Below are 24,932 nucleotides of genomic sequence, written 5' to 3'. Positions count from 1 at the left end.
GGCCCGAGCTAGCCTTCGTACCGCCCCTGGGATAACCAATGAAGCTGGCATAGTGACATCTCTGCGCGATGGAGTCTGTAACGCCGCGCCGTGAGCCAATCGTCGACGCGAAGTTGACTTAGTTGACTCCGACCACGGTATCATATGGGATTTTGAAACAGCGGCTCAACGAGAGAGTTTTGACGCTTTACTGTTCATGAAAGATTTGTATGGACATGCTGGCCTCTGCCCAGTGAGAAGGCATTCGGGGACAACGATGACTCGAAACTGGCGATTCTTGAGCGCGAGGAAAGTGAGTGAAGAGAACTCAGTCGCTTCCGCGGGGATCGGACGCTTCGAAGCGGGATTCTGTTCGCGCCTTCCGATTCACTCCGAACGATAGCCAAGTAGTATTTGCCGAAAACATTTGGAAAACATCCCCAAACCCCTAAGACACAACTGCTGCAGGTCTCCGAGTTCGAAGTAGTAACAACTCCATAAGAAGAAAAACGCTCTTGAAGCTGTATGTAAGTAAATACTCTTCAACGATTAGTCCGCTATATTATGCCCGTGTTTGAACTAAGTAAAGTATGTTTAAGATGTGTCAAGGCGAGTCATTAATTGCAGCTGCGGTCGTTCCTTCATGAATAAGTAACAAGATGAGAACAAAAGTGTAACGCTTCTGTATGCCGTCCCAATTTACGAGAGGCGGCTTATTTCTCTATGAGGAAATCTGGGTAGAATGTGACAGGGAAATGGCTCTGGATACCTGCGATTGTGTTAGCAAGCTATCGTGTCACCAAAGTCTGATCATAAGGACAAAGCTTACGACGTTGACCCAGACGACCACTCTGGGACGAAATCTACCTCCATGCCGTTGTCATCCTTTGCTTTCTCGAAGCGAAAGACGGCGAGTAGTGATGCTATAGCTATCCAGAGCGACGCGTTGGCGAGGTGTTTCCCCGGACAAATGCGCCGACCAAACCCAAAGACAAAATCCACCGTATCATTCGTCAGTGTGCCATCTTCTGTCAGGAAGCGTTCCGGTATAAATTCAGCAGCCCGATGATACCTAGCCTCATCTCGGCAGATACCCCTGGAAGTAATGTAAGCAAGAGGCGTACAATTGTCGCGGTCAACACTCACCAAACGTTCACCATTACGGTTGTGCCTATATAACCCATTGGTAAGTACTTCGTCTATCCAGTGGATGTAGATTACATGCCTTTCGGTATGAATTGTCCCTCGTACACATCATCGTCGGTTGTACTGTGAGGGATGCCTACAAAAACATATTCATGGGCTGATCAAAGTCTCGATGTTTCGGTCACATACCTAGGGGAGCAATCGGACACCACCGCAGCGTCTCCCGTACTACAGCTTCTACGTACCGGAGACGTGGCCTATCTTCAAATGTAGGCAATCTGTCGCTTCCGCAGACATGAATGATTTCCGCATAGGCACGATTTTGCACGTCGGGATTGAGGACCATTGCAAGTACGAAGATAAAAAGCACCGAAGCAGTCTGTAAGATCGAGACAGTCAATACGCTCAAGATATACGAATATCTTACTCACAGTCTCTGATCCAGCTTCAGGTCAATAAAGAAGTCAGAACGAGTCAATTTGCAGAACTGAAAGCTTTCGTTACCTACAAAGGCAGCGCCGCAGACATCCTGAATCAGCTGCAAGCTCCCTTTACTCGAGCGCGGCTGTTCGATATCGATGAGCCCTCGATATCCTACAGTCCATATTGACGAGTACGGCTCCTGTAAGCCTTGTCAGTGTTATAACAGGACAAAAACTGAAAGTAGTGCGAACAATGGTTTCTTCGAGATGACGGAAAGGTCCATCAACGAATGCGCTGCAGCTATTTTTGCACCTAGCGGCATTCATGCTTCCACCGGGAAGCCATGTAGGTATGTACTTCACTGATCGTTTTGTCAGTTGTATCAACACAGGTAGAAACCGAAACTCTTACCGAACGGCAAGCAGCCCACTAAGAAAGCCTTCTCCGGAGAGCCGGCCTGAACAAGAACCTTAAGTGTGCGATTGATCTTCTCAACTAGCGGATCGTGGACAGGACTAGCTTGGTAACCGTACAAGGCAGACATGACGACCGACGCTGCGAATCTGTTGCTTCTCAACGAAAATATTTGATGAGACACATACTTACGTACGTTTGAATGTGTTCTCTGTAGTCTGCAGGCGACTCCGTTACATTGATCACAAGCTGATGTGCCTTACGAAGCTGCATTGGATGGTATTCCCGAGCGGCTTCCGCTCGGAAGTGCTGATGCAGAACGCGTCGGTGAGCGCGCCATTCGTCAGTGTACCCGATAGTGGTGGTGAAAAAGCCAAAACCGTATCTAAAGCGTGTGATGCTCTTCATGTTGTTGATGGGAAACGAACAAAAACGTACGGTTCGGTAGTCGGAAGCCACATCCTTCCCGAGTACTTCCTAGACCTTCGGTCAAGGAGCTCCCGCGCTACCTCCTCGCTGCCGATCACGACAATATTGACCCCAAGCAACCTGGTTTGGAAGATCTTGCCTAGTAGGATATAACTATTAGTACCCTCAGACTTGAGGCTCTCAAGACCTTGATGCGTACCGTGAGTCCGACTCCATCCTTGATAGCTCAGCCAGGGCGAATTGAAGTTCAAGCCCCATATATTTCCGAGCAGAGGTAAAGGTGTAGGTCCAGGAAGGGTGCAGCAATTCTTTCCCGGACCCCGCGAGCGATGTATGAGAAGAAGGACCAATATAGAAACAGCGACGAGTCCTGTTCCCCATGAGTGTTTTTGGAGGAGGCTTGGAATCGACATGTCAGCCCTACAGCTGGAGCGGAAGAAAAGGGACACACCGTCTAAGGATCCGCCACCTTTTATTAGCTTTCGTCAACTGCAGATTCGGTCTGTTCAGGGAGACGCCCTTGTTACCCTTGTCGTGTACTTCATCACCATGAGCCGGGAATCGGTTATCTGTGGTAACGCCGGGCGCACTAGGTAACATATACGTAGCTGCCCTCATGTGCATGACCACGCGAAACCTGACGCCGCAAACATGTCACGCGCCTCTGCGGCTATGCATCATCGTCCGAAGAGGTCTGATGACCTGTGTGCATGATTTAGACTGTTTGAGAGAGGTCGCTGGTTGGGGTATAGAGCTAGTCGTATGGCCAGGGGGTAGTAAGAAGAAGCAAACCATCCGATCATAAGCTAAATGACGTCGGTTAGCCTTATTGAGTTAGCCCTGTTACAAGCCCCTATCTCATGGTCGACCCTTGCACATCAACAAGACACGCCGTCGCGTAAACGCTCCAGCTCCAACGGCATACAGTTTTAGGTCACATGGCAAAGGTAGATAGAAATACTTTTCACGCGGTGCATAACACAAAATAAATAATTATAACACCGGAAGATGAGAGAGGGTAGATAATCCCCGCGATAATTGTTATAGGGTTAAAGGGACGCATGTTGAAGTATTTTACCTCACTCATAAATTATATGCTCCTGCATGATCCTACTTTCAATGCTGAATCTAGTATAATCATCTCAATGTGCAGGTTTACCCTTCCACATCTTAGCTAAGGACTGAAGGGATATTTTTCGTCGCCAAGAACGCTCCATTAAAAACGCGGTTGCGGATAGATCCGCCGCTCTACATCTTGCTCAGAATGCCCTTTGCAGGGAGACATGTCACAGTCAATGACGCCACCATCAATCAGCATCCTGTTCATGTTGACTTCGCGTTACATTGCACACTTGGTGCAGCAAGGTCAGAGTTTGGTTAGGGTATTTCCTGTGCATTAGATTTTACTAACTTTATGTTATTTTGGACGTGTCAACCTTTTATAAGTTGCTGCCCGTGCTTTCGAAGTGAAATGTTGAACTTCCTGTTTTGCATCTGTTTTAGTATCGTCTCCGTCTCCTTTGAGGAGTAGTGTCTGAGGGACATCGATGCACAACTGAATGTACACTGAGTCTTAACCCATTGAATAACGGATACTGCGGACAAAGAAATTAAGCACAATTCAGTCGAGCATTGTGACAGGGGGAAATGCCACAGACCAAGGCAGTAATGTACAGTTCAGGGATAGAGCCACTGTGCACGACGTGGCAGTGCGATTCCTGAGAGGGGCGACGCCACAGAGCCAAAGATGCCGTCAGGGTAACAATCTCTTCGAGACAAATGAGATGAGTTAGAATTCTACCCAGGTCAGCGACTCTCGCTTGAGAGTTTTAAACACCTCCGGTTACCCAGCTCAAATTGAATGTAGCCGTCGAAACCTTTCGCAGTGCTCAAATGCTCATGCCTAGCACGCCAACGCTGCTATTTACGGTGAGAGTCTGCGTGGTAACCCACCATGAGGCCTTGAGGTTGAACTATTGAACACCGTTTGAAAAAAGGCAGTCATTAATTATGATGCGGACCGGATTGAAGGACAGACTCTGCCTTGCTGTGCTGCACCATAACCTTACTTATTCTGACATAGGGATGACCCCTTGCAATCAAAGGTAATCTTTTTCCACATTGAAAGAGAGTGTGTCGTTGTGTAGGTTAAAATCACTCAAATGGATATAAACTCGAATGTAGGCGGGAGAAGCGTCGGAGCACATCTAGCTGCTCCCTAGGATGCTCAGCACGACGGTCCCTATTTACGAGGTTGAAAAACAATGGGCATGATGCGTGAGCGGCAGAAACAATGAGACAAATGGATACGATGCGATTGTGGGAGACGAGAATGAGAAAATCATGCCTTGCAGCCGCCGTTATAAGCTAAGATAGGGTCGATAGCTTCCACACGGCAATATTCACAGAGAGGGAGATCGAGCAATGGATGTATGGTGACAGAAAAGTATGGAATACAAAGGCGGGTAACATATAACAAAGGAGAGAATAACTATTGAACGGCAAGGACCATAGGGCGAACCTCATTCAAAATAAAAGGGTCAACGCGTACGCAGCAGCTGCGCCACGAAGGGACTCGCGTTGAAGAATAGAACCACTACCGACCTACATTCCGAAAACAGGGGAGACATTCAAAAGCGGGCAACATGCGGGCCGACAGGAGCCGCAACCAAACACAACCACACCGTTCGTGTCATAAGTTTGAAGATACGATTAGATCAAGAGGCACACCGCCTGAGTTTATCAGGATAGGCTAATTTACGTACTTGTACCCAGGCACTTGATCAAATGAACACCTCGCATTCCTGTTACTAATGACCGCCGCCGTAGACGCATCGAAGACACTCAGTGCTCAGCGATGTCAATCATGTCCTTCAGCCTCTCCTCGGTAAGATGAGAATTCCTCGGCGTGATACTGCATGAGAAGTTGTGCGGCGCTCTATCCATAGCACACATTTCAGCAAGATTCCGGCATACACAGTGCTAGGATGAGAGAAAAGGCTTACACAACCACCCCAGACGTCCACGTTAGCTTTGGCTCAATGACGCCGCCCTTCGCGTCCCTGGCCTTCGAGAACTTGAATGTGACTAGCAACGATGCTATTGCGATCCACATAGACGCGTCTGCGAGATTCACGCCTGGGCAGATACGCCGGCCGTAGCCGAACGGGTGGAGAAATTTGTCATCGTTTAGCTCACCGTCGCTGTTGAAGAACCGCCAGGGGTTGAAGTCTTCGGGCGAGGGGTACTTGATTGGGTCTCTGGAGAGCGCCCTGTCGTGCAGTAGGTAAGCAGAACGATCTTCACGCGAAGGCAGCCCACCAGACGTTTGCAACAACAGCAGTTCCTGTTTCGGGTTCAAAGCAATGTTAGACGGATTCTCGACGTACCATCGCAGCGACCAGCTATGAGAACATACCTTTGGGGATGTAGTATCCATTAAATATATCATCCTCTGACGTAGCATGCCATACCGCTGGTCACAAGGCGTGAGTGGTTGTTGGCTTTAGATAGCACTGATAGACTGACCAAGCGGTGTCACGGGGAACCACCTGAGTGCTTCGCGAAGGACTGCGTCCACAATAGGAAGGGACTCTCGATCGTTGTATGTCGGGATCCTATCTTCGCCAACAACGCGGACCACTTCCTTCTGCACTCGTTCTTGAACGCCGGGGAAGAGGACCATAGCAAGCGCAAAAACAATGAGAACAGATGCAGTCTATCACGATGGATAAGTGGTGTGTTCACTGCGATTGAGCGTGTCGACGTACCGTATCGGACCCAGCTTCAGTGCGAGAATTAGTATACCGTGAGTTTACATAAAGAAGAGACAGTGCTTACCTGCAAAGGAAGTACCGCATGCATCAATTATCATCTTCTCGATGCTCAATCCGTTGTACTCTTTCTCGGCGGCAAAGCGCCTGACGCATTCCGCACCCATGCACATGTTCTCGTCGTCATCTCCCTGATTTTATCAGTAATCATTAGTCATGTCTAGAGCTTAATATAGCTGAACGTGACTCACAATTCTAGCAAGCATGTCCTGATACGGCTCCATCTTCATCTTCCAGCAAGCCTCGCGGCATTGTTGGGCGTTAAAGTACCCTACTCTGGGAAACCACGCAGGAATGTACTTCACTGTTATCAGATCAGACTAGGTCAGCTTGTATCGCACAAATAATCACAAAAAACCCTACAAAACGGAAACGTATCGACGAATGTAGCTTTTTCGGGGGAGCTGATCATTTTCTCTACCGCAGTTTGCACCATCTCCAGCGTCGAATCGTGAGGCGTCACGTCATAGTCGTACGTAGCAGACATGACAACAGCGGCGCCGAATCTGAGGCATTCAAAGCGTTCGCTCTAGGCACGTCTATGGCGATGAAGCGCAGGAACTTACCGGTGCATGTGGTGGTAAAAATCCTTGGGAGCCTCGAGCACGTGGAGAAGGAGCTCGTGTGCCTTCTTCGCCTGCATTGACCTAAACACCGTCGCGGACTCAGTGCGGAATACATGGTGGTACAGCCGTCTGTGGAAGCGCCATGCATCACCGTAACGGATCGTCGGCGTGCTGAAATCGGCGCCGTATGGAGCGACAGTAGCAAGCGCGACGCGGTCTGAGTATTTGGTGGAGCGCTTGTCGAATAGGTCTCGGATGAGGTCTTCGGAGTGTAGAGTGATGATGCGAAGGCCGAAGAGCTTTGAGTGGACGAGGTCACCTGATAGTGCGAAGATCAGAGAACATTCTAAGCACGAGCACAGTACTGAGATTATCGTACCATGAGCTTTGGACCACTCCGAAAATGTGACCCACGGCTGGTTCCAGTCCATGTCGAAGAGGTTCCCGACGAAAGGCAGCGCGCGAGGACCAGGAGGAAAAGGGTGTCGCTGTCTCGATTTGATGAAGTGGCGCGCCGTTATCACCGTAAAGGCCACTACTATGGAGGCGATGGATGGAATAACGACACTAGAGTGTTGTGTGTACTCCATAGCGAATGAGAAAGCAGACAGCCAAAGACGACTTCGAAGAACTGGGAATTATGGTTGGACGTCAGTCGTCCGGCCTGATATACGAGACACGGTGCGTTACGTTACGTTCCATCCTGATGTATACAAGGAGGGCCAGAGGAATGCTGCGTTATTATAACATATCTCCTGTCGTGACGAACGAAAAGTCTTGGAGTCCCTGGATATTTATGACTTTGCCGATGAAACCAATCACCTTCACCTCTTGAAGAAAGTATAGAAGGGCTTTACGCACGTAAAAGCTGTTTCCATTCAACGCCGCAGCTGATCGCCGCCAATGTGACCCAGCGGCGTACGCCGATACGTACCAGTGGGCCTCGATCCCAGCCTACCGGAACGTTATCGCTACTATGATTAGCACTCGAGCCAAGATTCGAGTTCATTGTACGCTGGACATTTGCAGGAACGTCTGTGTCGAGTGGTATCGTAAGCGGTACCCGTTGAGAAGTGATAACGTATAGAGAGGAGCTGTGAATGGCGAGGCGGATTTTCAAGGCATCGTTATCCGGTGGGAAATGGGGGGATCCTCGCTCTCCAATATTGGTACTGCTGATGGTGGTTGATCTAAGCTCTACGATGCAGATGCCTAAATGGAGTTCCCTAGAGCAGCGTTTACGGAGAGGTGCGCTGGAAGGGCCGAAATAGTGCTGGTCGACACGCCGGCAAGCAGCTATGATGTTCGCAAGTGTACAGCGGGAGCTGAGTGGGATTCTGTAGGAGTTGAGTACTTGAGTGAGAGTTGGGAGCTGAGACGGGATTTTCCAGTGGCAGTGCATTTCGGACCGACACTGCCTGTCTCGGAAAGCCCCTGTGTAATTTGCCGGATGATGTTCCCACGGGCACTTTAATTTGCTTATCCCCGGTAGTTTTGCTCACGTTTGACTCGTTTGTCGAAGAGCGTGCTCTATCTTTCTTTTCCTCTCCCTACGACTTGTTTCGACAAACAAAACAAGATGGCAGAGATCCACCACCAGTTTGATACTATCCTTATCCTCGATTTTGGCTCCCAGGTGCGTGGATCGTCGCATGTTGTTGACCAAACCACTGATTGCGTGTTTCATCGTTCAAACGCATGTCATGCCCTCCCGGCATCGGTCATGCCATGATCCTTCCTTCTAAACTCGCAACCTCCACATGAATGACATCACATCCTTCCTATAACCAGTACAGTCACTTGATCACGCGTCGATGTCGTGAACTCAATGTCTACGCGGAGCTGATGCCCTGCACCGCCAAAATCAGTGACATCCCGTTCAAACCAAAAGGTGACCTTCACTCTCGTCTTGACCAACAGAGTGCTTATTGCTTTGATTCTCACCTTGCAGGTATAATCCTTTCCGGATCACCATATTCCGTCTACGATGACGAGGCACCACACGCCGATCCCGCAATCTACGACCTTGGCGTTCCCATCCTTGGTATATGTTATGGCTTGCAGGTACGCCTTATGATTATGTTTAGACGCGACGATACTTACGTGCAAGGTTACAGGAAATAACGTGGAACTTCGGCGGGAAAGTCTCAAAACACGACCATCGTGAGTACGGATTCGCAAACGTACAGATCACGCGCGCGGGAGGGAGCAATGGGTCGGTGGACGCTTTGTTTGATGGACTGGGAGACGAGATGAAGGTGAGCTCATGGAGGACCATATTCTTCAGCTTTGCTTCCTTATCGGAGCACTTACGCGAAACCACGAGCGGCTGGCTGACGTCAAGGACCTAGGTGTGGATGTCGCATGGCGATCAGCTCTCTGAGCTCCCTCCTCACTTCCATATCATCGGTGCAACCAAAACGGCTCCATACGCTGCTATCGCGCACGATTCAAAACCGTTCTACGGAATCCAATTCCATCCCGAGGTCACGCACTCGCCGCGGGGTAAGGAGCTTATCGGTCGCTTCGTCCTGAACATTTGCCAGTGCAATGCAACATGGACAATGGTTAGTATACCGTCTTCTCGTGTCATTTGCTATGGCGTTACTGAGCGTACCAACAACAGGAAGAGTTCATTGGAAAGGAAATCACGCGCATTCGCGAGATCTGCGGGCCCAAAGGACGCGTTATCGGCGCCGTCAGCGGTGGCGTCGACAGCACCGTCGCCGCGAAGCTCATGCACGAGGCCATCGGCGATCGCTTCCACGCAATCATGGTCGACAACGGCGTTCTGCGGATGAACGAGTCCAAGCAGGTCCACGAGATGCTCTCGCGCGACCTGGGCGTGAACCTTACCATCATCGACGCGTCCGAGCGCTTCCTAGGCCTCCTAGCTGGCGTCGAGGACCCCGAGCAGAAGCGCAAGATCATCGGGAATACGTTCATCCATGTCTTTGAGGAGCAGGCAGCACGCCTTGAGAAGGAGGCGGAGGTCGAGGAGGAGAAGGGGAGCGAGAAGGGCAAGGTGGAGTGGTTGCTGCAAGGGACGCTGTACCCCGATGTTATCGAGAGTATCAGCTTCAAGGGCCCCAGCGCGACGATCAAGACGCATCATAATGTCGGCGGGCTGTTGAAGGATATGAAGCTTAAGCTCATTGAGCCACTTCGGGAGCTGTTCAAGGGTGCGTCTGCTTTCTGTTCCGTCTACCCATCCACCCTTTATCCCGCCTTACCCTCTAATTCAAGCTAATGTATGCAAGCTAACGTGTCACTATAGACGAAGTCCGCGCCCTAGGCCGCCTCCTTTCCATCCCCGCCCCGCTCGTGCAGCGGCACCCCTTCCCCGGCCCAGGTTTGGCCATCCGCATCCTGGGACCCGTGACGCGCGAGCAGGTCAAGATCCTGCAGCAGGCAGACCAGATCTATCTCGAGGAGATCCGCAAGGCAGAGCTGTACGACAACATCAGCCAGGCGTTTGCCGTGCTCTTGCCTGTCCGCGCAGTTGGCGTCATGGGCGACAAGCGGACATATGAGCAGGTGATCGCGCTCCGCGCGGTGCAGAGCGAGGACTTTATGACGGCTGATTGGTGCGTGGTTGTTTCTTGACGTCGCTGCTGCGGTGATGGCGTTGTTGGCCCGATGGTTAATTTCGGTTGTTTTGATCAGGTATGTCTTCCCGCCCGAGGTTCTCCGCCGGATCTCGTCCCGGATTACGAACGAGGTTGACGGCATCAACCGGGTGACGTATGATATCTCGTCCAAGCCACCTGCGGTAAGTGTCTTCGACGCATCCCGTCCATCTCTACACATGTCTAATGACCACCACAACAGACTGTGGAATGGCTTTGATCTGGATGCTTAGCATTCTCGATTCGTCTTCCCGGGCTTGTATCTGATCTCGTCGATGGCATTGGTTGGATTATAGGTGGCCTACCTAGTACCTATCCTACATGTATGAGGTTGAATTGTTTCGCTTGATAGAATGCGTAGCAATTCTTCTATTCAAAGTAAGTGAGCCTATGGACATCTGCATGAATGCTTCGATGACATCGTGGCTTTTTGGTGTGTATACTTCGCAGAGCGATATGACGGCCAAGTTCATCAAACTTTTTAAATGAGAGATGCGGGACACGGCAAAAGAAACTAACCTCTTCAGAGCACAAGCTCCATTATTCCAGCGCCGCAACATCCCGTCTGTACGTTTGAACGTTCAGATCTAGAACATCAGGTCTACAAGACATGCGGCACGTATTGGGTCGTGCCTTTAGTAAAAGCTAAGGACCAACAAGGACGTCCAACCTGGGGGATCGCCTGATTGCATACATTGATAGTACTGACAGCGTGGGAATCGGGTGGGCAAATAGCCCCTGTACTTGAGCTTGCCAACTTGTCGCAAACTTTTACCGCGTCGCCCGCGTCTCGGCGGACGACCACCGTGACTGTCAGAGCAACCGTAGCGACCTCGATCGCGATCCACCGCTCGTTTTTTACCTCCTTATGTTCAGATGAACATTCCGGGAGCCTGCAATTTGAGGGCGACCCTGAAGAGCGAGCATTCAAGTGGCGCTTTGTTGCGCTGATCGATGAGAAATTGAAGTCGGCACCGGAAAAACTGTTCACCTTCGCCTCCGCAAATTTGTAGCATGAAGCTAACTTTAGCTAGTCTGGAGCTTCTTTTTTCTTTGGATAGCGTGAGGCTCACGAATGCGGGTCCGTCTCGGTCCGTCCATCGGTGAGCCGGCGTCTCGGGAAACATGTTTTCGTATGTGGTGCGTTATGGGTGTTTGTGGTATCGGTTTCTGAGCTCACTTGACTTCACTCTGTTCAGATACATATCTACACCCTTCGAGTAGAACTAAAATTGACCGGTTATCTGAGATCGAAGTCGAAGACTGGACTTCCGGATCGCCCGTGGATAGGTGCCAGGTACGTTCCGAGGTCGTCTCCTGAGTTACACCTATCGACCCTGGTGGCGAATTATTAACGTTTCTGATCCAACGCTGTTAGCCGTGGCTGATAGAATCCGCCACATCTCATTCACACGCACCCACGTACGCCATGTTACCGGGTCATGCGTATGGCCCCTGGGTCACACTCCCCATGTTGCGAAGAACTGTGACTTGCAGCATTCCCGCGACGTAGATAAAGTCTGGACCGGGGTTTGCGCCGGTGAGCGTGCTTTTTCACCCAACTCTCTTTCCTCGCTTTCTGAGATGGATGTTCATAACCTGGTCTTGCCCGCCGCCGCCGCCGTCGGGATCGCTGCTGTCGCTGTCGCCGTTAACGTTACGAAGAAGCGCCAGGACAAGCCGTATCCGCCCGGACCGAAACCACTTCCTGTCATTGGCAATGTGCACCAGATGAACGCATCGCGAGCGTGGCTGACGTATACGGAGTGGAAGGATGTTTACGGTACGTCTGCTGCCTCTTCATGGTTCTGCCCAAGTTGATTTGCTATGCCAGGCGATATCGTGTACTGCAAGATGTTCGGAACGGACGTGGTTGTCCTGAACACCGTGGAGGTAGCTGAAGACCTGCTGGAAAAGCGATCGGCGAATTACTCGGACAGACCGCAGATGGGCATCGTTGAGCCGTAAGTCGGACTGCTCCTTACTACACCTGCGATACAGATAGATGCTGAACATGCGACTTTGTGCAGATACGGCATGACGTACAACGGAGCAATGTACAACCACAACGACCTTTGGCGAGCGCACCGGCGAGTCACGCACCAGGGGCTGCGCCCGAACGGAGTGGTGGCTTTCCTCCCGATGCAGCTTCGACGTTCGTCTGAGCTAGTTCATAACTTGGCAACTTCACCCGATGCGTACTGGCGTCACTTCCAAAGGTGCGTAACCATGTATACTTTCATCCAACAAGCGATGGACGCGTACAACTTCAGATTCTCGGCAGCCGTCATCCTATCGTCAATGTATGGGCACGAGCTGGGAACAGGCGAGGACCCTATTCTGAACATAATCGAAGAGGGCATGGAGCTCGTCGTCGCCATTGGATCCCCTGATAATGCCCTTCTCGTTGACACACTTCCCTTCCGTGAGTAATTTAACGCATTCGTGCGCTACCCACACTCAACCGGTCGCCTTCATCAGTGAAGTACATACCGACTTGGCTCCCTGGAGGCTTCTATAACGCCAAATCATGTGCTAAGAAGCTGGCGGAAATGACTACCATACCTTTCGAAGGGCTCAAAAAGAGGATTGTGCGTATCTCGACTTTTCCCCTGCGGAGCGCATTTTTCTGACCCCGTCCTAGGCCACGGGGCCGTGTGGGCATTCTCTCGCTGAAGACGCGCTCGCGCGATTCCAAGACACAGGCAAGATTGAGAACTTCGAGCAGGTTATTAGAGACTGCTGTGGCACGGCGTATGCCGGTAAGTTCACCGCGCCCTCTTCCATCGTTTCTTGACGGTGACATTCTTGATACCAAGCTGGCCAAGAGACGACCGCCTCGACACTCATCATCTTCTTGCTTGCCATGGTCCTCAATCCGGACGTTCAGGCACGAGCACGTGCGGAGATAGATGCCGTTGTTGGAACCGAGAGGATTCCGACCTTCGAAGACCGGGGGACATTGCCTTACGTCGAAGCTGTGTATCAGGAGACCTTGAGATGGAGGCCTGTTGTACCGCTTTGTGAGTTTCCTCGTTTACATTTGGAAGAACCCTACTGATACTGTGTAGGTATCCCACACTGTACAACGAAGGAGGACATCTATAACGGGTACTACATTCCCAAACGTGAGTCTTCATAGCGTGTTCATCGTATGCTCCTTCTGATGGAGCACTGCAGAGGCGATAATCATCCCGAACATCTGGTAATACGCACTACGTTTCCTCGCAGCTGAGTCTAGTCGCTGATAGTACTGTACGCACAGGGCCATGTCTCAAAACCCTGACAAGTTCCCGTCTCCTTCCGAATTCAGGCCTGAGCGCTTCCTCGACGCCAATGGGAAACTTACGGGTGACACCTCAGACTTCGTCTTCGGCTTCGGCCGCCGCCTCTGTGTCGGGCGCCACTTTGCCAGCGCCTCGGTATGGGCAGCAATGGCGCGCATGTTGTCCCTCTTTGAGATGAAGAAACCAAAGAACGAACATGGCGACGAGTTTGCTCCAAACCCGGAGTGGACTACTGGCCTGACGTCGTAAGTACCTGATCTTGAACGTGCTGTCAAGTGGCAAGGTCTAACGTTTACCTAGTATCCCAAAGCCATTCCCGTGTAGTATTGTTCTAAGGCGACCGTACAACGGCGAGTATGATATTTTCGCTGATTCTGCTTGAAAATGAATTGTAGCTTTGGCAACGTACGGGCTTTTCTACCTTACATGTTCACGATATCTAATTCCATTCGGTATATACCTCCATGTTTCTGTACGAATTCAAGTGTGATCCCAATACAATGTTGGCAAACACCGCTTCGTGTACCGGTCGCGATGACATCTAAACGGCTTAGAGTTCCACTATAACTTGTAATTGTACGACTGGCATGGGAAATACCAGCAGGATGGTCCTGGATGGATGACATGTTGCCAATTCAAAGATCTCGTAATCCAGTAGCACTTGCGTAGCCGTGTGCAGTACAATGTTTTGGGACGATTGGGTTGATTTCGCGGCGTTGTTAGCGGGAGGTAGGCACTGTATATTTACTGCCGACAACAGAGCATGGAGTGTTGAAGCGGTGATCTCGACGTCCAGGTGCAAAAGAACGTGCAGACTTGAAGTTGCAGTGATATTCAAGTTATAGCGTTGCGGAGTTTGGGTGGCGGCGCGGAGTTTGCCGTGACTCGTATTAAGAGTTCGTGAGGCAATCGGCGTGGGTCGCGCTAGCCTCGTGTTGGCCCCGTTGCTTGACTCACCCCACTACGTCGTGTTCGCAGCACTGACTATCTCTAATCGCAACAAGAAGCTACCTATCTTGACTTCATGAAGCTCAAGGACTTCGATGTTACCGTCTGCGGGGTGCACGGTAACCCTACCATGCCGGAATATGGCGTCAGAATCGACGATTCGCAACGCTCGGTTTCTGGTTGGATTGCCTCGACAGCGGGCAAGGTCAGACCAGCATCCTTCAAGGTCCATTGTGTTACTAACGTATTCTGGAAGGCATTTGAGCTTACGTACAAATGTCCTCCACAACTGTCTCAGAAATATGTCGCGGAGTTATACCTAGATGGTGAACATGCTACGGGGACCTTCTTTGACCCCAGTAACAAGGATGGGACTTACGCAGCGGGGTGGGATGATCCACCAGATAATGCGGATTCAGGGACGCGTCGTCTTCGTCGTTTCAAGTTCGTGGACATCGCACTCGGAGGTACGAGCGCCATTCAGACCCTTTCGAAACGTCCTGAGAAACATTGATAGACGGAGAGGAAAACGCTCAGCAGCCAGTCTCGGGCAGCATCGGAGAAATTCGTGTGTGCATTAGACGCGCCATCGTCACAGACGACGACGCCGAGTTTGCCCCAGAGCAAATGCCCCAGGACAATCAGCCCCCCCAAGCTGAAATCGAGGACGGCATAAAGCACAAAATAGTGTGAGCACCAAATACGTCAAGGAGTTATGATACTATAGAAGATACTAAAGAATACTTTTAATTTCGTCAGTGCCGGTGACCACGAAACTTATCCTTTTTATCCGGTTAATGAATATGAAGCTGCCGATGATTCGGAAGAATCGCTGGATGTAATATTCTACTATCGTCCTCTCGGTTCGTTGACATTGTCTTCTTGAGAAATGTCACATATCACGCTAAACAATTTCCCAGAGGTCTTGAGAGAAAAGGGACTGGTTCCACCCGCCACAGCGGCCAACACTAAAGACAAAGCGTCATCCCGTACGTTGGGTAAGGTCGCCAAGAAACGTACAGCCAGTACCTCAACGCGTCAAGAGCCAGTCGATAGGATTGCCGAATTGGAAGTACGTCCTCTTTTCAGCTACACGTGAGTTCACTCTGATGGTTGCCTTGATTGTAGGAGCGTGTCCGTCGCCTTGAAACGGAACAGCTGAAACGTAATCGAACCGCAACAACAGAGGGAACGGAGGCCACCAAACGGACTAGGGCTAGTGCCAGACTGCGTAAGTAGAAGAGTAGAAGTACATAAAAGTTCACTCAGCCGATTTATGGCGAATCGAAGAAAACCATGCATGCGTCTCTCAAGCCTTATAGTGAGACTCTACTTCTGAGACATTTAGCGCAGAATGCTCGTGAATGCAGACCTCCACATACCGAGCATTAACGTTTGCACATGTAGTCTTTTTGTCGCCGGTCTAAGGAACAAATGTAGGATGCAACGATGTGTACCAAGCCTCACGGTAAAGCCCTCACGATATGGTGTTTTTGGTACCTACGCTGAACGACGACACGCTCATGCTCATCTGGGGCTTCGGCCGACGCATCTGCCCCGGAAGGAACTTTGCGGTGAACTCGGTGTGGATTGCGATTGCGAGGCTTTTGGCACAGTTTATAATTGATTTTGAGCCGGAGTTCGTGTGGCAGGATGTGGAGGTGGAGTGGGCTAATGCTACGACTTCGTGAGTGTTTTTTTTGTTGGTTGTTGTATATGGGGTATGCTGATGTTACCTTTAGCGTTCTTAAGGACTTCCCACGTAGAATTGTTCCACGAAGAGTGGCAAAGGTGGGCTAATCCCGTGTTTCTCTGGAGAATTTCACTTATTCATAGATCCAGGCCAATTTATAAATATGACTGCTTGTGTTTTGTAACACCCCTGTGCTATCTGACAAGTAGGAAAGGCGGAGAAGCTTTAGAATTGATGTTGATTGGATACAGTACATGTACTCTATCTGCGCGTAAGAAGGATTTAACAGCCGTTACGAGCGTAAATTCAAGCGGTGTCCTGAGGGCGCACGACGAGCTTGATACCGCTGGCCTTCCCAGCCTTCAAGCGGTCTAAGCCTGCAACGATGCCATCGAGGCCTCCGGGTACCACGTCAACCTTGTTGCACTAATGGATAATGGCGTCGCGATCAGTCGCGTTTGTAGATACGGTTGACAGTACACGTACAACAATAGTACCGTTCGCCAGCCAGTCATGCACGGCACCCCAGAGCTTCTCGCCGAACTCGTGGTGCGGTGGGATATGAGGCGAGCCATAGGAGCATTCGACCGTGCGCGTGTCGGTCTCTCCACCTGGGTTCTTAATGTTATAGTTGGAGACGGCCACATGGCCGCCGGGAGCGAGGATGCCCCAGCCAACGGCCTGGGTGCTCTCGTCGCAGATGGCGTCGTAGAGGACCTTGATGTCACCTTTCTCGATGCTCCTGATTGAGGCGATGATCTCGGTGGTGGGGAGGCGGCGGTCGATGACGTGCGTCGCGCCGAGGGACTTGAGGAGGGCATCGTGCGCGGGCGACGCGGTCGTGATGATGTTGGTGTAGCCGGCGAGGCGACAGAGCTGAATGGCTGTTATTTCAGGTGATTGTTAGGTGCCTCCGTTGCGCCGTTGGATGTGGGCAAATGTGCTCACCGAATTGGGCAATAGTGGCAGAACCACCCAGGATAACCATGGTCTGTCCCTTGTATGCGCCAGGCTTGTCGATGGGTGAAGTCAACTTGGCGTTCAGAGGCCCGAAGAGACCCAGTGCGGGGGTGTCGAGAGACACACCCAAAGAGGATGCCTCGTCGAAGGAGATGTTTGAGGGAAGCTGAAAATAAGGCAATGAGTCAGAACCTCGGACGCAGAAAGGTACACTTCGTCAGGGTCCACGCTTACCTTGGCGGTGAAGCGCGCATCGCCGAGTGCGTACTGCTGGAAGCTGCAGTACTCGCTGTTGCCGACGATACCAGAAGTGGCACTGAAAAAAGCCGATACCTCGTCAGCGTCTCTGTTTTTCGTACCGAAAGTATATTGCAGACTTACACTCTGTCTCCGATAGCAAAGTTAGTGACACCTTTGCCGAGCTCAGCAACAGTGCCGGCAAGGCCGTAGCCGAGGACGGCGGGATAGTCCTCGATCAACATGCCGTAGGCCTTGACTTTCCAGTCGATGGGGTTCAGGGAGGCGGCCTCGATTTTGATGAGGATGCGACCAGGGCCAGGCTTCGGGATAGCTCTGGTGCCGAGGGCCCATTCGCCTTGCTTTGCCGTTAAGAGGAGAGCTTTCTGAGACATGATAGAGAGTGAGCGAGGACTGATGAGAGGATGGACCTGGCAGACGAGTTCGAGAGTCACTTATACAAAACCCCACGAGACACTGACTACACAGAAATGATACGCAGTGAATTGAGGTGTGGCCTCCCTGTTAGCCAGTGTTCCACGTCCAGGACGCGACTGTCTCCGCGGCAGTATTGGTAAGCCTGTCAGGGCTTCCTGCGACGATGCTTAGTAGCAGTGAGCGCTAGTGAACGTCGGTGTATTACACTCCCTGCATAAGCTGCGTGAAGAAAGTCAACTCCTGCAGCGTACTTATGGATGACTCACACAATACAAGGCGATACTAGGAGCAAGACGATACGCACATCCGGCATCGGAGAAATCAACAAGACTCTACGAGTCAAAATCGATTTCGGTTGGAAGCAAGCACAGGAGCGAGCATCGAGTGGTGACATCTCAATCTAAAACCTCCAACGCAAGAAAGTTGAAACTTGAGGACTGAAGAGTGAATTGCTGTTAATAAGAAACGGACGAGAAGTTGGTGATAACAAGCAGCGTGTCGCTCCGTCTCTTGGAGAGCTGAGTCAATTGAGGTTAGTCAGCGTCCCTGGGCGTCCTTGGGCGCTTCCTAGGTGAGAAAATGTAAGGTAAGCTTATCTCACGCATTCCGTCGCGTGCACCCCCGACGTGCGTCGTGAACGGCTTTCAGCTGCATCCATCAAGTGGAAAGTCGGGATTATCCAGGCCATGCGACCCCTAAGTGAATGCTGGGGGACAGTTGGAATGATCATCGTAGAGCGGAAGGCATGCAGAAGATAGATTCAACTTTGCAAGCAGTCAGCACCGGCACATTACAATGACTGTTTCCAACTCGGAGCAGATTGAGCGCAGCGCTCAAGGGACCGTCACTTGATTTATGATTACCTTGGAGGTGCCGGTGAAGCATTGTATCATGCATGCATCCCTGACATAACTCGCACGTTCCGACGAAGTGGCCCGAGAATAGGCGCTGACTGCTGAGTACGCGTTGTTTCTTCATCCCTGACTAAACGTGGTTTGCTCCCTCCCCCCATGTCATCTCTAACGTACCCCGCTGCAGCACTAGGTCTTGCTCTAGTGACGTGGGCAGCTTCATCTGCCTCGCGTCGCAATCGTCATGACATAAACGCTTACCCACCTGGACCTTCTGGACTTCCTCTACTCGGCAATGTATACCAGATCGATGGGATGGCGCCATGGATGACGTTCACAGAGTGGAAGGATACATACGGTGCGTGCCCCTACTGGATGCTGCGTCGATTTCCCTTGTCAACTTTTTGTCTGTCTTGTACCTGTACTCCAGGCGACGTCGTATATTGCCGGCAGCTCGGCACTGAGCTTGTCATTTTGAGCTCTGAGGAAGCCGCACGAGACCTGCTCGACAAACGCTCGAGCAACTACTCGGACAGGATGCACATGGCAATGATGGAACCGTACGTCTTGTTTTGCCTACATTCTCCTTGGTCAAAGCGTGCGATGTCTTGATGCCCCTATAGGTACGGTTTCAAGTACAACACTGTCTTCATCCTGCATGATGATATATGGCGCCTGCACCGACGCATAGCCCATCATAGTCTCCGAGAGCATCACGTCAACATGTTCCGGCCAACACAACTACGCTTCTCCGATGTGCTTCTGGAGAATCTAGCAGCAAACCCCGACAAGTACCACGATCATTTCCAAAGGTATGGGCTCATGTTGACATCATTATTTGTCATGTCTGACCTGTTTCTTCGCCATGTTGACTTGCAGGTTCTCAGGCTCCGTAGTCCTTTCTGCAACCTTTGATCACGATGTAGTTGATAACGATGACTTGCTAACACGTGTGGTTACGGACACCACTTCGCTCACCAACAGGCTCACTTCACCCGGTAACACGGTGCTAATGAACTTCCTCCCCATTCGTGGGTGCTCAACATCATGATTCTTTGACGTATTGACCCATCACGACTTTCTACCACTACAGTTCAGTACGTCCCAACGTGGGTCCCCGGTGGCTGGCGCAATGCCGCCGCAGCGAGGAAGAAAACAGAGAGGATGCTGAATCTGCCGTTTGAACTGCTGAATGCTAAAATTGTGCGTTACACCCTTGCACGGTTTAGTCACTAAACCGGTGAAAAGCGCTTCCACTGCTAACGTCTGCTGTCCTTCCAGGTGTCCGGCATGGCTGGGCATTCGATTGCCCTCGATGCACTTGAAGGGCTCGAAGAGACAAACAAGGTCGACAACTTTGAAGAGGTTGTGAAGGGAGCGTGCATGACCCTGTATGCTGGTGAGTAAGCTCGATGTGAGATACATGTCTCCACTCACACAAGACTGTCAGCTGGCGAGGAAACGGTATTTCTCAGCAATGCTCGCCGTGACCACCTCACTGATATTGACTTTAAGACCGCCTCGACCATGATGGTCTTCCTCCTCGCCATGTGTCGGAACCCAGATGCTCAAAGGCGGGCGCAGCAAGAGATAGACGCAGTTATTGGCGCAGACCGCCTCCCCGACTACAATGATCGGGGATTGCTTCCGTATGTTGAGGCGGTGTATAGAGAGGTCTTGAGGTGGTATCCTGTCGCCCCTCTAGGTCAGCTCATATCCTCACGGACGGAGACTCCCTAGCTTACTGTACCTGATATTCACAGGTATTCCGCACGCGTCGACGAATGATGATGTATATGGCGATTGGTTCATTCCCAAAGGTGACCCCTCATTGTTCACTATCATCTTCTCTGTTCTAACGAATATTTCCACCTAGGAAGCACCATAATTGCCAACGTTTGGTAAGCCCCTAACCTCTCTAGTCCCTCCTGTAAACATAACTCATTACGCTGTTAAACAGGGCAATGTCCCACAACCCCGCCAAATATCCCGAGCCCTCCGCTTTCAAGCCCGAACGCTTCCTCGACGCGCACGGGCAGCTCACGGACGACAACGTTAGCTACATCTGGGGCTTCGGTCGGCGCATCTGCCCCGGCCGCCACTTCGCAACCAACTCGGTTTGGATCGCGATCGTACGCATGCTCGCTGCGTTCCGATTTGAGTTCCAGTCCGAATTCGAGAGGGCGGGAGCCGATGTAAAGTGGATCAACAGTATTACTTCGTGCGTTTGTTCTTCATCTCGGCGCAGAACCTCGGTCATTGACGGTCGAGCGTTTCTTCCAGTGTGCCGGCGCCTTTTCCGTGCCGCATTGTGCAGAGGCAGAATACCACGGTATGTACTCCTATTATTCATACTGGCGAGACTTAATTGAGCGCACTGGAACTTAGCATGATCTATGACATTTGACATCGTCAATCTCAAGGCTGCTATTTGCCTTAGCCTGCGACTCGAGCGTATAGTATAGGTTGTGTTTAACTGAAGTGTTGAATCGAAGAAGTGACCGAGTGAGAGCTTCGCGTGATACACCCTTGTAGTGTAGACGACTCGGAGCGATCGGCAGACGTTGCATCAAACCTCTGTTAGAGAAGCTGGTTGTGTCAGAGCGCCGATGGCCTTCCCATGCAAATTCATGTCAAGGAAGGCATGAACCATTATCCAATGTACATCAAGATCACGTCTGGAGCATGTTCAATTTATTTGTTATCTACTTAATCTCTAACACATAACCATCGGAAGGAGTATTCGATTCTACGGATAGCGAACACGTAGACCATATCCTCAGATATCGTAGCTATACCATCTATCCCTGGTTTCGCAGTACAAACGCGTCTTATGCAGCCCATCAGCAAATTCTATGGCCCTAATTGGAAACTCTTGCTGTACTTTAGCTGCTTCTTGACGAATCAATCCTCCTACATCGTCTCGCCCCGACATGTTGGTAAACGTGAGACTATTGAGACGGCATTGAGATCGTGCCAGGAATCGCCGGACTTGGTTGATATCTCCGTCTTCCGGCGTGGGTAGGACCAGGTCAGAGAGGGCGGGGAAAGTCAAGATGCTGACAATGGATGGGGTGCTTTCTTCGGAGAAACTGTCCACGTACGTGGTCAACGAGAACAACCGCAGCTTGGGTGAAGATATAGACCTCTGGTGTTCGGAGAGCGTGCATGCTTGGGCTAAGACGAAGAGTTCCTCCAGGTCTGGGGCGTGGAGGAATATGGACTGTAGAATCTCGTCATCTAAGTCGTTCCAAACCATCATTGTCAACGACTTCATGTTCTGCCATGTACGAGATTTGATGAACATCGTTGCATCAAGTTTTTGACGTAGGTGTAAGTGGAGGTGGGTCAGGTGGTCCAAAGATGCGGTAGAGTTAGGAGATATGTCGGCAAACAGGACTTGCTTGAACGTGAGGTGAGTGATGCATCTGAATTGAGATAACCACTGGAATATGGGTCCGCAGTCGACATATTTGGCAGTCTCAACATCAACGCATTGGACGCCATCGTACTCTGGGTTGCCTGGCAAACGATTGAAGTCCTCATCTTCCTCTATCAGCGCTCCGCCGATGCGAAGCTCAACGACTACGGGAAGGCTTGCCGATCTTCCCAGAAGATCTTTCGGGAGGGAAATTAAAGACGAAAGAATCGGAGTATGTCCACCAGGTGTTACTTTGATGATGTTCCACAAATGCGGCGTGTTCAGGGCAATATGCCTCCATTTGCGACACACCTGAGCGACATTCAGAGCTGCTGAGGGGAGCGCCTCGACGCGTAAGATTGGATAGAAAGCGTGAATATGATGGCGCTGGAGTAGGCTGAGCACAAAAATGTTCGCCAGAATTTCAATTGGGACACGCAGAACGGCAGACACCAGTCGAGACTGGTTGGTAGCAGCAGCTTTTAAGTCTTTCTTGAGTCTGTCTAGCTCCTGGGAGATTGACTCGATGTCTTGGATCATGAGTGACACGTTCGACAACGCCGAGCTGACCTCAGCTACCTGCTGTGCAGTGCTGGCACTATAGTTCGTCTCGGCGAATGCTGCCAATGGTGAGTTGACGATATTCTACAGTTCTTGAGCATCACGGTCTGGTGTTACATTACAACCACGACGCACGGAAACATTGGCAGCCAGGTGGGGCAACTGATGAAATTTTTGTTAGTGGCCATGGCCAGCTTTCCAGCACGCGTCGCCACTGTATTTAACTTACAGCTTTACTGATCTGATGCAAGGAAGATTGAATCTTGGGCGTCGGTGTTTCTTCGTAGGTGTCCATGAGCATGGTTCGCGTAAGGTCTGGAGCAAAGATGAGCGCTGAGCACAGAATGAGAAAGGCGCGTCGGATCCCGCGTTTCTGGGTTACCTTTACACCGTTTCTCACGCCAGAGACAGGGGCTATCCAAGCGAGACATGGCAACAACATTGCAGAAGACTTCAACGCAACTTAGGTACAATTGACGATCATATCTCATTAGCAGCCTGAAATAGTAGATACCGGGTGGTATAGTTGCCAGCTGAAGATCTCTCGTCGGTTTGATAGGCTAATATCTATGCACATCTACTAGTATTGGCCTAGACGAGAATTCAGATGTACCAGGTAGCCTTAGATCTGGAATACATCTGACTACCGCGCAAGTCTCCGCGATGGAACTTAACATAAGGTATCGAATAATCCCCGCCAATCTTCCTCCCCGCTTCTCGTAAACTCGAAGCCTCGTGCGACTGGCCAAACACGCTGGAGAAGAAAAACTTTAGGCTGTAAACATGGCACCCTGAACGTTTCAACATTGCGCCTAAAAATCCGATGTCGAAGTCTTGCTCTGCTGAAACTTTCTGTTTCGCGCATAGGCCAAGGTTGATAAGACCGGGAAGCACGAGGTTCTCGAAGAACTGCGTCATCTCTTGCGTGTCGGTCACTGACACACCGAACGACTGTAGGTTATAGTGGACGACCGGCTCGTTGAATGCCCCTGGATCATCTCGTGTAGGGGTATCGGAGAAAATATACAGTTCAACGAGGTTGGGCAGATTTGCTAAAATCCTGGCAGGGTCAAGGGTGCGGTTCGGAACCCGCTCTAGAGTGAGAGACACGAGGGTTTCCCACCCGCGCATCTGCACGAGATAGGTAGCGTCGACGTTCACGATGGTGGGGAAGTGGCCGCTGGCATCGAACTGTATGTGGAGATGGGACAGCTGGCGTAGCGGGCTCGGGGGTGTCTCTGGCCAGGGGAGATCCGTTTCGTATCGGAAACCGTGCAACGAGAGACGTCGAAGGTTGGGAAACTGTGAAAGCCACGATGAGATTTGGCTAAAGCGCATCGGCCACTGGTTGGTGCAGAGGACGTCGACGCCCTTGACCGTATCTAGTGCTGTGCTGGTTTCGTGGTGTTGTATGAACCAAGAAGTCTCCGCTCGGATGGATAGCGCGAGATACGATGGTAGAGCACCTGATCTTCTGAAAAGGTCGAGCGGAAGGGAAGTTGTCGAGAAGTTACGTCGTGTAATAGTGTATTGCAGCATGGTCCACAAGGCTGGAGTGTTAAGCGCAGCTCCCCTCCATTTCTGACAGACATGGGAGACGTCCAAATAGGTGAGTCGGTATGGATACTGGAAGTCAGGGTGTGAAGGGACACAGCGCTCGAATATCTCGGAGAGGACGTCGTCCGGAAGCCGCGCGACAGCGGAAACAATCCGCGAATGTGAGGTGATTGACCTCGACAGGTTGTCGATGGCACTATTGAGAATACCGCAAACGCTGCCGAGGGTGTCTTTGAAGAGTTCCATACGAGACAGGAGGGCTTTCACCTCCCGCGATTCACGGTCAGAGCGAGGATAGTAATTTGTCACCGCATACTTTGCGAACGGGGAAGAAGTGGTGACTTGCTATCGATCATGAGGATCTGTAAGCGCCGATTTTTGCACTATATAGTACGTTCCTGCTCACAGCAATGTCTGCGACAACAAAGGGTAGCTGGAAGGAAAGGAAGTCACAGAAGATCCGCCTTTAGGTTACCGCAAGTATGCAATGGAGACATATGACGTACAAGTTTGACTAGGGCATTTAGAGCTGGAGGAGGCGCTGTAGTTGTGGGGGAACT

At 51.0% G+C, this 24,932-nt stretch overlaps 9 protein-coding genes across 9 annotated transcripts; 5 read left to right on the top strand and 4 right to left on the bottom strand.

Moving 5' to 3' along the window:
• Positions 1-678: 678 nt before the first annotated feature.
• Positions 679-7,713, bottom strand: CONPUDRAFT_120462 (cytochrome P450; the record flags this gene model as incomplete). Its single annotated transcript, XM_007768000.1, has 11 exons — positions 7,652-7,713; positions 7,481-7,590; positions 7,170-7,421; positions 6,791-7,109; positions 6,583-6,730; positions 6,416-6,523; positions 2,060-2,173; positions 1,315-1,504; positions 1,201-1,261; positions 809-1,075; positions 679-748 (listed from the first exon to the last, which is right to left on the bottom strand). Exons 3-11 carry the CDS (start codon positions 7,378-7,380, stop codon positions 679-681), a joined length of 1,488 nt encoding a protein of 495 aa, XP_007766190.1. The 5' UTR covers positions 7,381-7,421; positions 7,481-7,590; positions 7,652-7,713.
• Positions 7,714-8,313: 600 nt separating this feature from the next.
• On the top strand, positions 8,314-10,884 carry CONPUDRAFT_120461 (GMP synthase). The gene is made up of 10 exons (XM_007767999.1): positions 8,314-8,426; positions 8,582-8,681; positions 8,742-8,854; positions 8,908-9,048; positions 9,142-9,357; positions 9,417-9,972; positions 10,068-10,377; positions 10,457-10,562; positions 10,622-10,797; positions 10,870-10,884. Exons 1-9 carry the CDS (start codon positions 8,370-8,372, stop codon positions 10,637-10,639), a joined length of 1,617 nt encoding a protein of 538 aa, XP_007766189.1. The 5' UTR covers positions 8,314-8,369; the 3' UTR covers positions 10,640-10,797; positions 10,870-10,884.
• A 1,197-nt stretch (positions 10,885-12,081) lies between these two features.
• CONPUDRAFT_100651 (cytochrome P450) lies at positions 12,082-14,202 on the top strand. The gene is made up of 11 exons (XM_007767998.1): positions 12,082-12,202; positions 12,254-12,383; positions 12,450-12,638; positions 12,693-12,844; positions 12,901-13,010; positions 13,064-13,181; positions 13,239-13,442; positions 13,491-13,547; positions 13,600-13,624; positions 13,685-13,951; positions 14,007-14,202. The coding sequence occupies exons 1-11, from the start codon at positions 12,151-12,153 to the stop codon at positions 14,086-14,088; spliced, it is 1,386 nt and encodes a 461-aa protein (XP_007766188.1). The 5' UTR covers positions 12,082-12,150; the 3' UTR covers positions 14,089-14,202.
• Positions 14,203-14,646: 444 nt separating this feature from the next.
• Positions 14,647-15,961, top strand: CONPUDRAFT_135894 (uncharacterized protein). The gene is made up of 6 exons (XM_007767997.1): positions 14,647-14,859; positions 14,911-15,121; positions 15,172-15,343; positions 15,414-15,517; positions 15,575-15,726; positions 15,783-15,961. Exons 1-6 carry the CDS (start codon positions 14,731-14,733, stop codon positions 15,891-15,893), a joined length of 879 nt encoding a protein of 292 aa, XP_007766187.1. The 5' UTR covers positions 14,647-14,730; the 3' UTR covers positions 15,894-15,961.
• Positions 15,962-16,138: 177 nt separating this feature from the next.
• Positions 16,139-16,454, top strand: CONPUDRAFT_151520 (uncharacterized protein; the record flags this gene model as incomplete). Its single annotated transcript, XM_007767996.1, has 2 exons — positions 16,139-16,341; positions 16,397-16,454. 2 exons carry the CDS (start codon positions 16,139-16,141, stop codon positions 16,452-16,454), a joined length of 261 nt encoding a protein of 86 aa, XP_007766186.1.
• Positions 16,455-16,653: 199 nt separating this feature from the next.
• Positions 16,654-18,470, bottom strand: CONPUDRAFT_120451 (GroES-like protein; the record flags this gene model as incomplete). The annotated part of the gene is made up of 5 exons (XM_007767995.1): positions 17,689-18,470; positions 17,542-17,623; positions 17,296-17,473; positions 16,828-17,231; positions 16,654-16,764 (listed from the first exon to the last, which is right to left on the bottom strand). Exons 1-5 carry the CDS (start codon positions 17,937-17,939, stop codon positions 16,654-16,656), a joined length of 1,026 nt encoding a protein of 341 aa, XP_007766185.1. The 5' UTR covers positions 17,940-18,470.
• A 522-nt stretch (positions 18,471-18,992) lies between these two features.
• Positions 18,993-21,266, top strand: CONPUDRAFT_163606 (cytochrome P450; the record flags this gene model as incomplete). The annotated part of the gene is made up of 12 exons (XM_007767994.1): positions 18,993-19,191; positions 19,264-19,393; positions 19,457-19,645; positions 19,713-19,864; positions 19,927-20,036; positions 20,115-20,232; positions 20,284-20,538; positions 20,597-20,653; positions 20,710-20,734; positions 20,794-21,054; positions 21,117-21,165; positions 21,222-21,266. The coding sequence occupies 12 exons, from the start codon at positions 18,993-18,995 to the stop codon at positions 21,231-21,233; spliced, it is 1,557 nt and encodes a 518-aa protein (XP_007766184.1). The 3' UTR covers positions 21,234-21,266.
• A 346-nt stretch (positions 21,267-21,612) lies between these two features.
• Positions 21,613-23,246, bottom strand: CONPUDRAFT_163605 (uncharacterized protein; the record flags this gene model as incomplete). The annotated part of the gene is made up of 4 exons (XM_007767993.1): positions 21,613-22,899; positions 22,951-22,977; positions 23,045-23,148; positions 23,198-23,246. 4 exons carry the CDS (start codon positions 23,244-23,246, stop codon positions 21,613-21,615), a joined length of 1,467 nt encoding a protein of 488 aa, XP_007766183.1.
• Positions 23,247-24,357: 1,111 nt separating this feature from the next.
• On the bottom strand, positions 24,358-24,705 carry CONPUDRAFT_34331 (uncharacterized protein; the record flags this gene model as incomplete). The annotated part of the gene is made up of 1 exon (XM_007767045.1): positions 24,358-24,705. A coding segment is annotated over one exon (348 nt), but the record flags the coding sequence as incomplete, so codon positions are not given.
• Positions 24,706-24,932: the final 227 nt, after the last annotated feature.

Source organism: Coniophora puteana, assembly GCF_000271625.1.
Source record: "Coniophora puteana RWD-64-598 SS2 unplaced genomic scaffold CONPUscaffold_3, whole genome shotgun sequence".
NCBI classification, from domain to species: domain Eukaryota; kingdom Fungi; phylum Basidiomycota; class Agaricomycetes; order Boletales; family Coniophoraceae; genus Coniophora; species Coniophora puteana.
Note: the sequence above shows the minus strand (reverse complement) of the source record. Positions and strands in the feature narration are given on the sequence as shown.

Coding starts and splice junctions, on each gene's coding strand:
- CONPUDRAFT_135894 (XM_007767997.1), top strand. CDS start 14,731: ATGAAGCTCAAGGACTTCGATGTTACCGTCTGCGGGGTGCACGGTAAC. Junction 15,122..15,171: donor CGTGGACATCGCACTCGGAG/GTACGAGCGCCA, acceptor AAACATTGATAG/ACGGAGAGGAAAACGCTCAG. Junction 15,518..15,574: donor ATTCTACTATCGTCCTCTCG/GTTCGTTGACAT, acceptor ACAATTTCCCAG/AGGTCTTGAGAGAAAAGGGA.
- CONPUDRAFT_120461 (XM_007767999.1), top strand. CDS start 8,370: ATGGCAGAGATCCACCACCAGTTTGATACTATCCTTATCCTCGATTTT. Junction 8,682..8,741: donor CATCCCGTTCAAACCAAAAG/GTGACCTTCACT, acceptor CTCACCTTGCAG/GTATAATCCTTTCCGGATCA. Junction 9,973..10,067: donor ACTTCGGGAGCTGTTCAAGG/GTGCGTCTGCTT, acceptor GTGTCACTATAG/ACGAAGTCCGCGCCCTAGGC.
- CONPUDRAFT_100651 (XM_007767998.1), top strand. CDS start 12,151: ATGAACGCATCGCGAGCGTGGCTGACGTATACGGAGTGGAAGGATGTT. Junction 12,384..12,449: donor CAGATGGGCATCGTTGAGCC/GTAAGTCGGACT, acceptor GACTTTGTGCAG/ATACGGCATGACGTACAACG. Junction 13,182..13,238: donor CTGTGGCACGGCGTATGCCG/GTAAGTTCACCG, acceptor CTTGATACCAAG/CTGGCCAAGAGACGACCGCC.